This window comes from Oncorhynchus mykiss, chromosome 27 (assembly GCF_013265735.2).
Source record: "Oncorhynchus mykiss isolate Arlee chromosome 27, USDA_OmykA_1.1, whole genome shotgun sequence".
Taxonomy (NCBI): Eukaryota; Metazoa; Chordata; class Actinopteri; order Salmoniformes; family Salmonidae; genus Oncorhynchus; species Oncorhynchus mykiss.
The window spans coordinates 7,531,524-7,545,988 of record NC_048591.1 but is presented as its reverse complement, the minus strand read 5'-3'; the positions used below and the strand labels follow the sequence as shown (position 1 = coordinate 7,545,988).

Here is a 14,465-nt window from a genome sequence, read left to right as displayed (position 1 = left end):
AATAACTGATCTAACTTTAGTAACTGGTATTTCCGCTTGGTTATCGGATGTGTGTCTTTGTGTGTGTGTGTGTGTCTGTGTGTGGGTGGGGAAGGGGAAGGGGAGGTCGAGGATAGCTGTTCTTGATTTAATCTGAGATTAGCATGAGGTATCACAGCTGTGATGCATTCACAAGGGCCTCTAAGGGAATCAGGAGAGGACAGAGGGGCTACGAGTTTGGGTTGCTAGTCTAGACATGTAACTTAGAGGACAAACAAGTAAACACCTCACAGAGACGCAGACAGGCAAGTTTAAGTATTTAGACGCACACACACACACACACACACACCACATGCTTAAAAATGTGCTTAGTCATGTTATGAGCACCACAGTAGACACTAGCTCTTAAACTTCAAGGCAAATAACACGTATCAGGTGAGCAGAAATATTCTTCATTCAATGGATATCACAGGGTTGTAAAACAGTAATGTAAAACTCTCAGACTACGGTAACAGCAGTGTCACCACAATTTCAAGTTGACTGCATCAACAGACTAAACAGTATGCTGAGTCATGGCTAATGGATGAGGAGTCAAGCCTTTTCTATAAAGTCCACGGGAGACCTCTCTCTCTCTCGCTCTCTCTCTCACTCTCTGTCTCTGTCTCTTTCTCTGTGTGTGTGTGTGTGTGTGTGTGTGTGTGTGTGTGTGTGTGTGTGTGTGTGTGTGTGTGTGTGTGTGCGTACGTGCGTGCGTACGTGCGTGCGTGTGTGCCTGCGACAAAGTGATGGGAGGTGATAATTTGCCAGGCAGCAGGCAGGTAGTTGAGACTGGTGAGCAGAAAAGTGGTTCTTTAAAATCAAAACCACTGAGAGATTAGTCCTGTCCTGCCCTCCAGGGACCCACAGCACACGCACACACACGTGACTGACCGGCCGTGCTGTCCCCAACCTAGCTAGCCCAGCACTGCTGGCATCACCCAGCTTATAGCTGCCTCAGAGCCCTTGAGGGCCAACATCAACAACACCACAATACCACTATGAATTGTGTAAAGATGAGGAGTAGATGAGCAGGGAGTATGGGACAAAGAGGAGGGAAGTAGAGTGCTAGTAAGAGAGAGAGAGAGAGAGAGAGAGAGAAGGAGGCAGAGAGAGAAACAGAATATATTGAGCCGCTGCAGCATTACTCTGCTGCATTACAGAGAGAGAGAGAGAGAGAGAGAGAAAGGGAGGTAGGGATATATTGCGATGCTGACCAGGGAAGTGTGCGGGTATGCAAGTGTTTGTGTGTACCGAATGTCTATGCATGTGCGTCCCTAGAAGTAGGTAAGGGAGATTACCAGGGAAGGCAAACGTGAAGTAGTACAAAATAGGGAGGTTAGTTTGTTTTGCATCCGCCAGCTTCCTCTCAGGTACCCCTCGCTCATTCTCCCTCTGCTTCCATTAGTCATTTCCCTCTGCTGAAGTGTGATTGATGCTAGCCTCTGTCATTCTCAACCTCTGTCATTCTTAGCCACAGCGGCCCAGTAAAAAGAACAATCTGCCAAGATGTGACAGTGGATTGGATGGGTATAAACTATATGCCAATAGCTCCAACTAGCCCTTTAGGTGGAATTCACATCATATTGATTACACAATGCGGATGACAGGGTTAGAGTTCAGATGCAATTTAAATAGAGTCTAGGGACTAGGTGTTAGGGGCTAGGGGTTAGGAGCTAGGGGTAGATTTCAGATGGGATATTCATAAAGTATGATCTAATGTGGTAATTGCCTCAGTTAATCGGTGCAATTAATGATCTGTTGAATTGTTAATTGTTTTTCTTAGCAAGTTGCTTTAAAATAGCTGATCAATCACAGCCAAGGACAACTCTTTTAATAAAACAACCTTTTTCAGTCAATATGTTGTCATTTGAGGCTGTATTGCCATTCATTGGAACAGCATATTTTCTGTTGATCTGCAATAAATTACAGTATACTGAACAAAAATATAAACGCAACATGCAACAATTCTACTGAGTTACAGGTCATGTAAGGAAATCAGTCCATTGAAATAAATTAAGTAGGCCCTAATCTATGGGATTCACATGACTGGGCAGAGGCGCAGTCATGGGTGGGCCTGGGAGGGCATATGCCCACACACTGGGGAGCCAGGCCCAGCCAATCAGAGTGACTTTTTCCCTAAAAAAGGGCTTAATTACAGACAGAAATACTCCTCGGTTTCATCAGCTGTCTGTGTGGCTGGTCTCAAATGATCCCACAGGTGAAGAAGCCGGAGGTAAAGGTCCTGGGCTCGTGTGGATTCACGTGCTCTGCGGTTGTGAGGCCAGTTGGACATACTGCCAAATTCTCTAAAATGATGTTGGATGTGGCTTATGGTAGAGAAATTAACATGAAATTATCTAAACAACAGCTCTGGTGGACGTTCCTGCAGTCAGAATGCCAATTGCAATTTCCCTCAAAACTGCACATTTTAGAGTGGCCTTTTATTGTCCCCAGCACAAGGTGCACCTGTGTAATGATCATGCTGTTTAATCAGCTTCTTGATATGCCACACCCGTCAGGTGGATGGATTATCTTGGCAAAGGAGAAATGCTCACTAACAGGGATGTAAACAAATTTCTGCACAACATTTAAGAGGAATACGCTTTCTGTGCATATGGAATATTTCTGGGATATTTCATTTTAGCTTATGAAACATGGGATCCAACACTTTACATGTTGCAAAACAAAAACAGACAGGGTTGGCTTACAATCAAATGATTATTGACAACATAAACTATTTTTCCCCTCTGCATACATTCATTTTGCCCAATAAATAACTTCTTTGTCTTTCAAATACATTGTCATCAGCTGTTGTGTGGTTGTGGCCAGTAGTTGAGGTCAGGAGTTATGGTCTGTAGTTGTGTTATCAGTAATTGTGCACAGTAGTTGTGTGGTCAGTAGCTGTGTGGTTGTGGTCAGTAGTTGAGTGGTTCAGTAATTGTGTGGTCACTAGTTGCGTGGTTGGTCAGTGATTGTGGTCAGTAGTTTTGGTCAGGAGTTGTAGTCAGTAGTTGTGTGGTTCAGTAGCTGTAGTTGTGCTCAGTAGTGGCCAGTAGTTGTGGTCAGTAGTTTTAGTCAGTGGTTATGGTCAGTGGTGATCAGTAGTTATGGTCAGTAGTTATGTGATTGTGGTCAGGAGTTGTGGTCAGGAGTTATGGTCAGTATTTGAGGTTAGTAGTTGTGGTCAGTAGTTACGGTCTGTAGTTGTGGTCAGTTAGTTGTATTCAGTAGTTATGGTCAGTAGTGGCCAGTAGTTGTGTGGATATGGTCAGTAGTTGTGTGGTTGTGGTCAGTAATTGTGGTCAGTAGTTGTGGTCAATAGTTGTGTGGTTGTGGTCAGTGTCTAAACTGCAGTTGTTACGTGTGAAAACGTAACGTGCGATGAGAAGTGACCGGGTGAAATATGAAGTGAGTGAACGGCAACAGCTTCGCTCTATCCAATCAGAGCAGAAGGATCAACGTACAGCCCACCATTCTCTTTACAGAGAGGCAAACTATCCAGGTATTTATAGCACGGTGCACGATCCTGAGAATGAGGACGAAGCTAGTGAGCATTAGAGATCTTCACCAAATCATTGCAGGTCGCATTAGAAATCTTAACGCAAGCTGTTCGGTCCAAAACAGATTCACAAATCATGGGAATTTGTCGTGCTATGTAGATGTTGTCTCCCTCCGAGGCTCATGTTGCTAGGCAACAGTTGCCTTAGCAGGCCTGCTCCCTCCATGGCTAAAGCCAGTTTGAGAAACATGCTAGCAAACATTTGTGCTATGAAACTCAATTAATACTGCACTCTGACCCACACAACTTCTTTGCTAGATTCATAATAGTGTTGTTAGTCAAAGAGAGGAAAGTTAATTTCAAAATGTGATGTAGTTGTATTGATATTTACAGCTGTTGTTGGTAAGTAATGAATCTGCTAGCTTCTGACATTACTGCATCTTTAATAAAAGCAGTCGATGGGTTACTAAAAGAGCTCTACCTATTGATTGGTAGAAGCTATTCCTGTTCTGCTTTCAGATTTCAAAATCAGAGAGGTAGAGGAAGATTTAATATGCTCTAAGTTTTGTCTGACTTGTTGGTGGAGTGGTCAAAATGGTTGTTGTTTGGAAAAAGTTGGGGGAAATGTATTTTTATTTTATTTATTTTATTTCACCTTTATTTAACCAGGTAGGCAAGTTGAGAACAAGTTCTCATTTACAATTGCGACCTGGCCAAGATAAAGCAAAGCAGTATTAATGCAGTTACTAAAACAGCTGTATCGATAGATTGGTAACAGATCATTATGTTCCAATTTCAGATTTGAAAGCAATTGTTGTCTTGGCAAAGTGGCCGACGGTGGCTGATTTGTGTCAAAAATTGCACTATAAACTGGATGGTTCGAGTCCTGAGTATTGATTGGCTGACAGTCATGGTATATCAGACAGTATACCACGGGTATGACAAAACATGTATTTCTACTGCTCTAATAATAGCAATAAGGCATCTCGGGTGTTTGTGGTATATGGTCAATATACCACGGCTAAGGGCTGTATCCAGGCGCTCCGTGTTGCGTCGTGCATAAGAACAGCCCTTAGTTGTGGTATATTGGCCATACCACACCCCCTCGTAATTGTTGCATTTACAGTGAATGGAACGTTGAAAGTGATGATGTCACAATGAGGCCTTTAGAATGGTGAGGAAATCTTTTGAAAGTGGATGGAGGACAAAAGAAAAGACAAAACGTTTCGTAGCTTAAAAAGTATCAAATATATCGTAACGTTTTATACAAGCAACTCAGTCCAGACCAGTCTGCACGTTTTGAAGTTTGAATTACATTTCTAGATGAAATGGTGTAAGAGGAATAGTGTGCTAATGAAAAAAATATAATGAGAAGAAAGTATGCAGATGATTTAGCGTGGGGACTCTTGCTTGGCATGCCCCATTAGCTAGCTGAAACAAGCCATCTGCATTCATGCTCCTAGTCGTTGTTGCTAGCTATCTGACTGATCAGAGTAACAACAATTACAGAGCCTTTTTCATTTTTGTCGTGGCGTTGCCAACCCACTAGCCTGGGTGCAAGTCTGTTTCTGCTAACATTCCACTCCTTGCACTCCGTCTCATGTGCCATGTGTGGAGTGGAATGTTAGCAGAAAAAGACTGGTACCCAGGCTACCAACCCAGCCTTCTATTGGCAATTATCATCACATCACAGTGTGTTAACATACCATAGTATTGGCCAAGTACAAACACATTCATTTCATTAATTACCAGCCCCTGGTAACGCAGGGGCTGGGCTGAGCTGGGGTAATTGGCTGATGGGATTGCTTGGTTCTCCTGATCTGGTCTATTGCCATGTTGAGCAAGGCTGGTGTGACTGCAGTACTATAGTCTTCAGTCATTTACCGTCCAAACAACACACTCACGCGCACCAGGGTTGTTTACAGGCCCATACACTCAGCACACACACTCACTATCTCTTTCCCAGAATGAAATATTGAGATGGGACGAGAGGATTTAAAAATAGCCCCTGTGCAGTCCTCTCAGCGCTGACGCCAAGCCGCGTGGTGAGAATACCACCGCCCGCCGTGCCGCACCGTACTGCACTGCATGGCCCACAGGACCAGACAGAAAACAACCGGGCCCTGTCTCTTTTTCCTCCTCCACTCTCTTATCGCTCTCTTTCTCTCCCTCTCTCTCTGTCCCTCCTCCTTATACCCACCCACACACCCATCCGTCCATTATTTCTCTCATTTTGCTTTCCCACTCTTTCACTCGCTCTCCCTTGAAAACGTACTTGAATAGGCTACTTGATTTGGATGCAGTGGAATAGAAAGGACTCCGATATTTTGGAGATCACGCCGATGCTGTGATTGGGAGGCATGTTGACTCGTGATGGACACACACTCAAACACACAAACAAACACACGAGGGCTATATTGGCCTAGGTTGACCAGCCAGGTCACCCGTTACACAAATCAGTATTGGACGTCCGTCCATGTCTAAGGACATTGAGCGACGACGTGGAAACCGGCCGCTAGGGGCAACAGTGAGCGCTGAGGGTTTTGATTTGATTTGATTTGCTAGGGGATAGCAGTTGGGCGTAAGCATCTGCCTCAGATTTCACATTGCAAGTTGAAATTCGGCAATAGAAAGTTATTTTTGAGATTTTTGCTTTAAGCCTTATACCACCGAACCTTAACCCTTACCTTAACCATTCAGAGTTAATGCCCAACCTTAAGATTTCAGAGTTCATGCCTTTACTTAACCTTAAATATTTTGATATTTGACGTTTGCAACAACTTTGAATTTTGAGAAACATCGATGAACATCTAATTCTGACATGAGACTGTGAGAGCTAGTTGAGGTGTGTATGTATGTACACACCTGTGTGTACTGTGCCCCAGTGTCAGCTGGGTAAGTGATAATACTAACAGCCATCTAACAGCCAGGCCACTATAAAAATAGCTGGAGATAAGAGAGGAACGGTCATGTAGGCTACTGCTGTTGGTGAAAAACAAATGATGTCCTCATTCTTTCTCTTCCTCGTTCTCTCTTTCTCTCTCTGTCGAGCATTTCAATTTCTGTCTTCCAGTGTGCCAAATCATTGAATCCCAAATTGTTTACTTACAAATCTAATCATATTCTCTCTCTCTCTCCTTCCCTCCCTCCTCCGTCCCTTCCAGGTGTATGGTGTGCTTCAGCGCTGGAGGTGTCAGTGGGGAAGGTGCCCTTCATGGAAGCGATGAACGGCAGCACGGTGCTGTTACCCTGCATCTACTCCAGCTGCATCGGCATCAAGAACCTGTACTTCAACTGGCAATACAACGACAACGGCACCATGGCGAAGGCACGACACCGACTGACACAGTCATCTCCTTCACTAACACCCCCTCAATGAGCAACGTGACATCCCACTCCTGTCTCAACATCTCTCCCCCTCGCCCCTGTTCTCCACCTCATTCCTCCTCTCTCTCGCTTCCTCCTGTTCTCCTTATCCCTCTTCCACTCCCTCCTCTTCTCCCTCTCCTTCTCCCCTCACCCCCCCACCCCCCCTCCCTATTCCTCTCCAGCTGTGTGAGGCGGTGATCCCTATAGAAGGTGTGGAACCACGGGTGCAGGTGTACCAGGAGCGGATAGAGTTTGTCGGCAGCAGCAAGCACAACAACATCTCCATCCTGCTGTTCAACGTGACCTTCGAGGACGAGGGCGAGTACACCTGTTTCGCCCGGAACCCCAAGGAGAAGAACCGCAACCATAGCGCCGTCTTCACCCTGTTCGTGGTGGATGAACGTAAGACACGGCACAGTCCCTGACTGCATACGACGTACCCATTGACGACATTTCCCTACTTTAGGTTTTAGGCCACCCGGTCACCAGTCTTTTTGATGTCTTCTAGTGGAAGTAGGGGCACATGTCGGCTTCATTTGTCATGTGTCCAAGTTCCAACATTGTGTAATGGCTCAAGAATACTCTGACATCTGTTCCATGGTCAAGTGTTACGTTGCAGCATGGTCTATTTATTGTCCAACCGGATGTGTTGCTTGTGGTGTGTACCCAGTATGCACTAGAATCAATTCCTTGGAGGTAAAAAGCTACATGGAGATGTATCCTCATCTCCTCGTGAGCGGATCACTCGATCTCCCAGCGCTGTGGTTGTGAGACTGATCCACACCTCCTCTGTTCTTCCCTCCTTCTCTCTCATCGTCGCCTGGTAAAAGACGTTTGCCCGTTTGTTTTTCTTGAGTGTTTTACAGATACACCAGCTCTTTGATGCACGATGTCAAAGATGTGCATCAAATGACCTCTTCATATTCTCCTAGATAGAACGTACACCTGACTATCATTATAGGGAAACAGCTGAATACTCATCTTATTGAACCCTCTCTTCCTCTCACCATTCCTCCCTCCCTTCCACCCTCTCTCTTGTTATCCACCTCCTCTCCCCAGTGAAAGTGGTTGACAATACCGTAACCACCATCATCGTGTCTGTCGTTGGCGGAGTCATCGGGTTGATCATTGTTGTCATGGTGACAAAGACTGTGGTGCTCCTCATCCTAAAAAAGTCTGCAGAGAAGAAGTAAGTGATTCAAAGCTCAGGTGTATAAGAGATGGCAGTGTATGCAGTTAGTATGTATTATATGAGTATGTGCAGCTGCAGCCTGGGAGCAGCACAGGAGCAGCCACAGAGTGGCACCCATTGAGCTGTTTGGGAGTTAAGTGCCTTGCTCAAGGGCATCTGAGATATTAATGCCAGCAACCCTCTGGTTGCCAGCTCACCCCCTTCACATTTTTCCCGTCAGCGCTGGGATTCGAACCGACAGCTCTTCGGCTACCGCCTCCCCCCTTTGAAACTGTCATGGAACATTGGTATGCATGCCTTTATCAACATTTCTTTACTTGCCTTTAGTTCTTCACACTGACTCTGACCTTCTCTCTTTTCCTGTCTCTCTCTATTTGTGATGCGCACCTCTGCGTCATCTCTCTCTCTCTCTGTGTCTCTCTCTGTGTCTCTCTCTCTCTGTGTGTCTCTCTCTCTCTGTCTCTGTCTCTGTCTCTCTCTCTGTGTGTGTCTCTCTCTGTGTCTCTCTGTCTTTCTCCCTCTCCCTCTCCCTCTCCCTCTCCCTCTCTCTCTCTCTCTCTCTCTCTCTCTCTCTCTCTCTCTCCCTATCTCTCTCTCTCTCTTTCTCTCTCTCTTCCTCTTTCTCTTTCTCTTTCTCTTTCTCTTCCTCTCCTATCACAGTAAAGAGTGCCTTGTGAGCTCAGGACAGGACAACACAGAAAATGGACTCAGCGCAGCCAAAGCGGACAACAAAGCCACACCAAAGGCATGAAACATGTGCACCTATGTATATGTACATATATGTCTGTACATGTATATATGTACACATGAAAATATATTGAACAGGCATAGAAAGAAAGCTATTATCAATGAACTGTTTTATCTTTATCTAATGACAAAAGTATAACATAAACCAATGTGAAATAGTATGTCAAATGTATATTTTAAATTGTGCTAGAGATTTTGGGGAACATGATAACTGATCAGGGCTGGCTCAGACACTCCAATGACACACCCTAAAGATTGTGTATCCGATTCAGAGTTTATTGAGGTATTTATCTGAATCGCGCGAAAGCCTACTTTCCGAACATTTCTGGAATCAACATCAATGTCTCACCAGTTACTCATTCATGTACACTATGTAAAAACATCTGGTTGACGTTTATTGGGATGAATCTTGTCCTGGGGGCAGAGCTGAGCGGTTTCCGCTAGATTTAAGATTAGGGTTAGGCATAAGGTTAACAGTGTGGTTAAGGTTAGGGTTAAGGTTAAGGTTAGGTTTAAAACAGAAGAGGATGGACTCATTGTAATGCCTGGAATGGATGGAATGGAATGGAGTCAAACGTGGTTTCCATATGTTTAATGTGTTTGACACCTTTCCATCATTCCATTCCAGTCATCACAATGAGCCTGTCCTCCTATAGCTCCTCCCACCAGCCTCCTCTGGTTTATAATCTGATTTTTACTTTGTGGCTAAACCAGCTAGTGACCACCCTGCAGAGCTGCCTCCAGGACAAGATTCATCCCAATAAACACACACACACACACACACACACACACACACACACACACAAACACACACACACACACACACACACACACACACACACACACACACACGCACACACACAGTAACTCACACACTGCCAAGTTCTACGAACTGCCATATTGTATACTCTACAACAGCACAATATATTCTGACCATCTCTGCAGCTCTTTTGATTACGAGACATATTTATGGTAGCCTACTGCCCGATAGAGATTCTTTGTACTCTCTGCGCACCTTGTACAGGGGGCAAACAGCTTCCCTTCTTTAACCATAGTGAACCTTCACAGTCCATTTTTGACAGAAAGGCAATGCCTTGAAAGCTGATCCGGAACTAATTCCATACAGTATCAATTGTGCCTATTCAATAGGATATACAGTAACTAAAAGATCTTCACCACTATGATGAACGACTGCTACGGTTACTAAGGTCAAGACTCTTCATTAGATCTGCGTACAGAGTACAAATACTGTCCTTTGGACGGCAACGCAGTGGGCTGGGTTATGAGCACAATGTCACTGCGGAGGAAAGGAATGTGATAAAGGAGAAGAGGAAGAAGGGAGTCATTGGAGTGTATATTAGATCCAGGCCGGAACTGGTTTGATTCATTTTTGCATTAGATGAAACACAGGTGCCTGTACTCACTTCCTGCTCCCTTCGCTTTTAGGGAGCCTTAAAACCGCCATGAAAAACACACAGAAAAAAAAAAAAGATTTAAAAAACACCGAAAATATCAAAAAGATCCAGAACTAAAGTAAAGACAATTCCCGCCTAACCCATTTCCCTGTAGAAATGAATGAACATTTATGATGCTGCTTCTAACAAATAACCAATGCATTTTTCTTAGCATGTGAATGTTGTTTATATATATGCGACACGTCCATACCACAGGAAAGACTGCTCTCTAGTGTTCTGTCATCACCTGGCCTGCATGCATAGTGGATCTGTAGGCCACTTGCAGTTATCTTCACATCCACTTCATTCGATGCAAACCCCCATAGCACTAACATGTTAATGTGGCGACGAGCCTATAACAGGATAATGCCCTCCATCTTCAGTACAGCAAAACATTGCACCATTGACTCGGATGCCAACTACCAAGCTGGCTCATCATCGTTACCCCCTTGACCTTGTGTAGCCTACACTGTCCCGTATTCAAATCAATTGCCATATGAACCGAAAGGCCCACTACTGGTATGCATGAGTTTGAGCTGCAGAATGTAGCTACTACAAAGGTTCGTTGTCCGTAATCAAAGCATTCCTTTATGACTCCGGCCCCTCAAGACTGAACGTCATATTGCCTCGATGGGAAACATGCAATTCTCAAAGCGAGCATCTCAAACCAGGCCAAGCCATAACTCATCTGTTGAAATGTATTTATCTCATTTTCAACCTGTTTCTAAAGCAAATGGGTTACTTGTACATCCATATTTGTTCAAATTCAGAGGTGCCACTTGAAGTGACGACCACACCTTTATACGTCTAGGTGTGTGTAAAGCATCATTGTAGTTGCAGAGCTCAGACCCATACATGAATGTCCACTTCGTAGGGTTTACTCATCTGAGATGGAAATTTAGTAGGCCCCTCCATCTCCGTCTCCTCGTCCTGAGACAGTAAAATGTACAGGGCTTTAGGGAGAGAGTGTTGCTGTAGACTTAGGAAGGGTGTTAATAGGAACCTTACTCGTGTAGAGTATCCTTATGAACATCTAGACTGTGGTTGATATGAGGAGTAGAGAGCGATGTGCTTGTAGACTCTGTAGGGAAGGTGATGTTTGCCCCGGTTGATTATAACCGTATTGTGTGTGGCGATAGATAACAAGTTAGATCTGGACAACTAGTCTGTCTAGGGATAATCCATTCTAGACCTCCCTCCTTCTATTCCCTCACCATGTTGAGGTTGCATCGTAGGAAAGGTCTCCCTCATCACTTGACCTGCAGTACCTTTTTTTTTAATTTACCAGAGGCCCCGGTGACATGGAGAGCCAGGGAATGCTTTTAGACCGAGTGCTGCCATACTCACTTCCATCCCATGGTTGTGATTTGAATCCTATAGGGTCATTTAGTGGATGTAGTCGTGGCACTGGACTTACGTTTGCCATGTAGTGTCTTAGCTTTAGAGAGCATAAGGTGACACACATGATATTGCGGCATCGTTCCAGCAGGTTCTTGCAGAATCACCTTGTTCACCCTTTACCGTCTCTGCCGTTTCTGTATTCTACTCATACATGACCTGTGTTTAACGGAAGCAATACGACTGGCAACTTTCATGTGCTGTTGTGGTGGTAAAACAGATGATGCAATAGCCAACTCATGAAACTAGATACTGGGTACGGAGGTGTGCTACCTGCTTTATGCACTGATGTACCAACTGTTTGCAGTGATGTGGTCCATGGTGGCACTCCTGTCCATTGTATTACCCCGTTGAAAACCAGTGACACACAGAGACACACAGAGACACACAGAGACACACACATACACAAACACACACACACACACACTCTCTCTCTCTCTCTATTGGTTCCATGTAGTCAGTGAACCATTACTTCTTTGACATTGGGGAAAAGCACACAAAGCCTGCTTCTGGGAGAAAAGCAATACTATTCAGTTGATCCTTGTCTGTCAGTGTCTTTGTATAATCAAGCCCTCCGTTGAGGTATTCGGAAGGATCATGTCGATGAAGAAAATGATTCATAAGGCTAGTTATTGTATCCGTATCTTGTTGTTTGCAGATTCATTGTCCCTTCTGTAACTTTAATCAGATCTGACAATGTACAAAAATACCATTAGTATTTCTTGTGTGTTACGAAGTACAGAGTTGTCCTTCACTGTTCACTGCTTCAGTATCTCTAGGAGAACAGTATCTGTTCAAGCCCCTCAGTATGAACAGTTCCACAAGCTCTGAGCTCAACTAGCCAAGTCTGAACTGAGATCAACCAGCTCTGAGCTCGACTACCCATGTCTGAACTGAGATCAACCAGTTCTGAGCTCGACTACCCATGTCTGAACTGAGATCAACCAGCTCTGAGCTCGACTAGCCATGTCTGAACTGAGATCAACCAGCTCTGAGCTCGACTAGCCATGTCTGAGCTGAGATCCACAAGCTCTGAGCTCAACTGGCCATGTCTGAGCTGAGATCCACAAGCTCTGAGCCTGATTGTGCACGTCTGAGCTGCGGGGCGCAGCAGTGAGCATGCCCAGTGTAGTGATCCTCTAGAGGCAGTCGCATAGCTGCAGTGATGCATTGTGGGCCACATGTTATGATGGACTAAAAGCTGCAATCAGCTCAAGCCTGCGTCGTCGCGGCAGATCCACACGACTCACCCTGTGAACCAACGTCTCAGGCAACACAGACTAACAGCATGGCTGGTAGTATTACGAGTATTACTTACAGCACACTGCCTATTATTAGGCACCATTTGATAGAATCCCATCACACTTGCACAACCATGAAATGAAACAAATGTCATGTGTCTGTTAGTTTTGATACCTTGTGCACATTATGACAGTACACAGAAATACAGCAAGCCTGATGATTCACTGTTTTACGACTACAGCAAAAACCCGGAAAATGATACAGAGCTATATCTCACGTTCAATGTTATCAAAATACTTATCTAGCATGGGAAATCCAATCAACGCAAATACATGCCATGAATTCTCTGCAGCTCAAATAAGAATACTCCAATTTGCTAATAATGCATTGTACATTGCCACAAGGTATATGTGTTCAATATAAAGATCTACAATGAAAGTCGGGACACAAATATAAATATATCCAGTCATAACATTGTCTGCTTCTTATATAACAGATGTATTAATCATCTGATTTGATACTAATATGGGTTTCCTGTGGCCCACTGCCAGAGCGACTCCTACTCACACTGCCAAGCCAAGAGTTTGTGAAGTCTGCTCTCTGCTTCCCACATTCCAGTGCAGAGAACACCTCCTGCTCCAACCTGCAGTATACTGTACAGTACAGGTCCTCTGGCCAAACTGCATTTTAAAACTCCTTTTCTAAGTTTTAGCCCACCAAGGCCAAGCAAACAAATAAGCAAAATAAAGTTGTATCTATTTTCATCCTTATCACAATGGGTGTGCATTTGTAGCCAACTGAAGCTACCCACAGCACAGTCTACTCTATAGTCAAATAGATAGGAATTTACTCTGAGCTCATAAGGTAGCCAGGTTACTGCCTGTTAGGATCACTACACACACACACACAGGTTTACACAGTTTTCACCCATGATCCTCTACTCCACGGAGCTGTTCAGGGTTCTGAGGAGGGGCTGTTTTCGCTCCCTCACTGGCCTCACCCACAGGATGACTGTCTGTGGGTAGCAGTCCCTAGATGGCCAGGCTCGAATGGTCTCAAGTGGCAGTATCATCCTGATGTCTAAGTACAGCGCATTTGCTCTTTCTTATTGGGGTTTAACGAGTGCTGTGCTTCCATAATGTCTTGCTAAATTGTAACGACCGCTGTCAAGCCCAAGCTGAGCATGAGGGCTAATGTGGCTCGTGCAGAGGAAAACAGCTCGCCCTCTCACCCACCAAAACACACACACGCTTACTGTGAGGCAGTCACTGACTGACCTGACTCAACCCCCTCAGGTCTCTGAGGTGATGCTTCCTTTAAGAACTATAAAGTGAATGTGCAACACACCCCTCCTACTCCTGTTTCTGTAATAGTGTCTAACGTTCTCCCCTCTCATTAACTATGCACCCCAATTGTTTTTTTCCCTCTGGAATTGTAGAGAAGAGAAAAAAAAGTATATATACAGGAAATAAAGGTTTGCATAAAAGGAGTCACTGTTGTGGATGTGTCCGTCTGTTGCTGTGTGAGCCTGTGGATGAACTTTATT

At 44.6% G+C, this 14,465-nt stretch overlaps 1 protein-coding gene across 2 annotated transcripts in view; it reads left to right on the top strand.

Annotated features, from left to right (window-relative positions):
* The window catches only part of LOC110507447 (sodium channel subunit beta-4), a 36,265-nt gene extending 21,857 nt beyond the window's left edge, over window positions 1-14,408 (top strand). The window contains exons 2-6 of one of the 2 annotated variants that reach the window (XM_021587448.2): window positions 6,682-6,845; window positions 7,069-7,288; window positions 7,946-8,075; window positions 8,299-8,365; window positions 8,739-14,408. In XM_021587448.2, the coding sequence (XP_021443123.1) occupies window positions 6,682-6,845; window positions 7,069-7,288; window positions 7,946-8,075; window positions 8,299-8,347 (563 nt within the window). In that variant the 3' untranslated portion in view covers window positions 8,348-8,365; window positions 8,739-14,408. The remainder of the gene's footprint in view (window positions 1-6,681; window positions 6,846-7,068; window positions 7,289-7,945; window positions 8,076-8,298; window positions 8,366-8,738) is intronic. The other variant, XM_021587447.2, reaches the window with a different exon arrangement.
* Window positions 14,409-14,465: the final 57 nt, after the last annotated feature.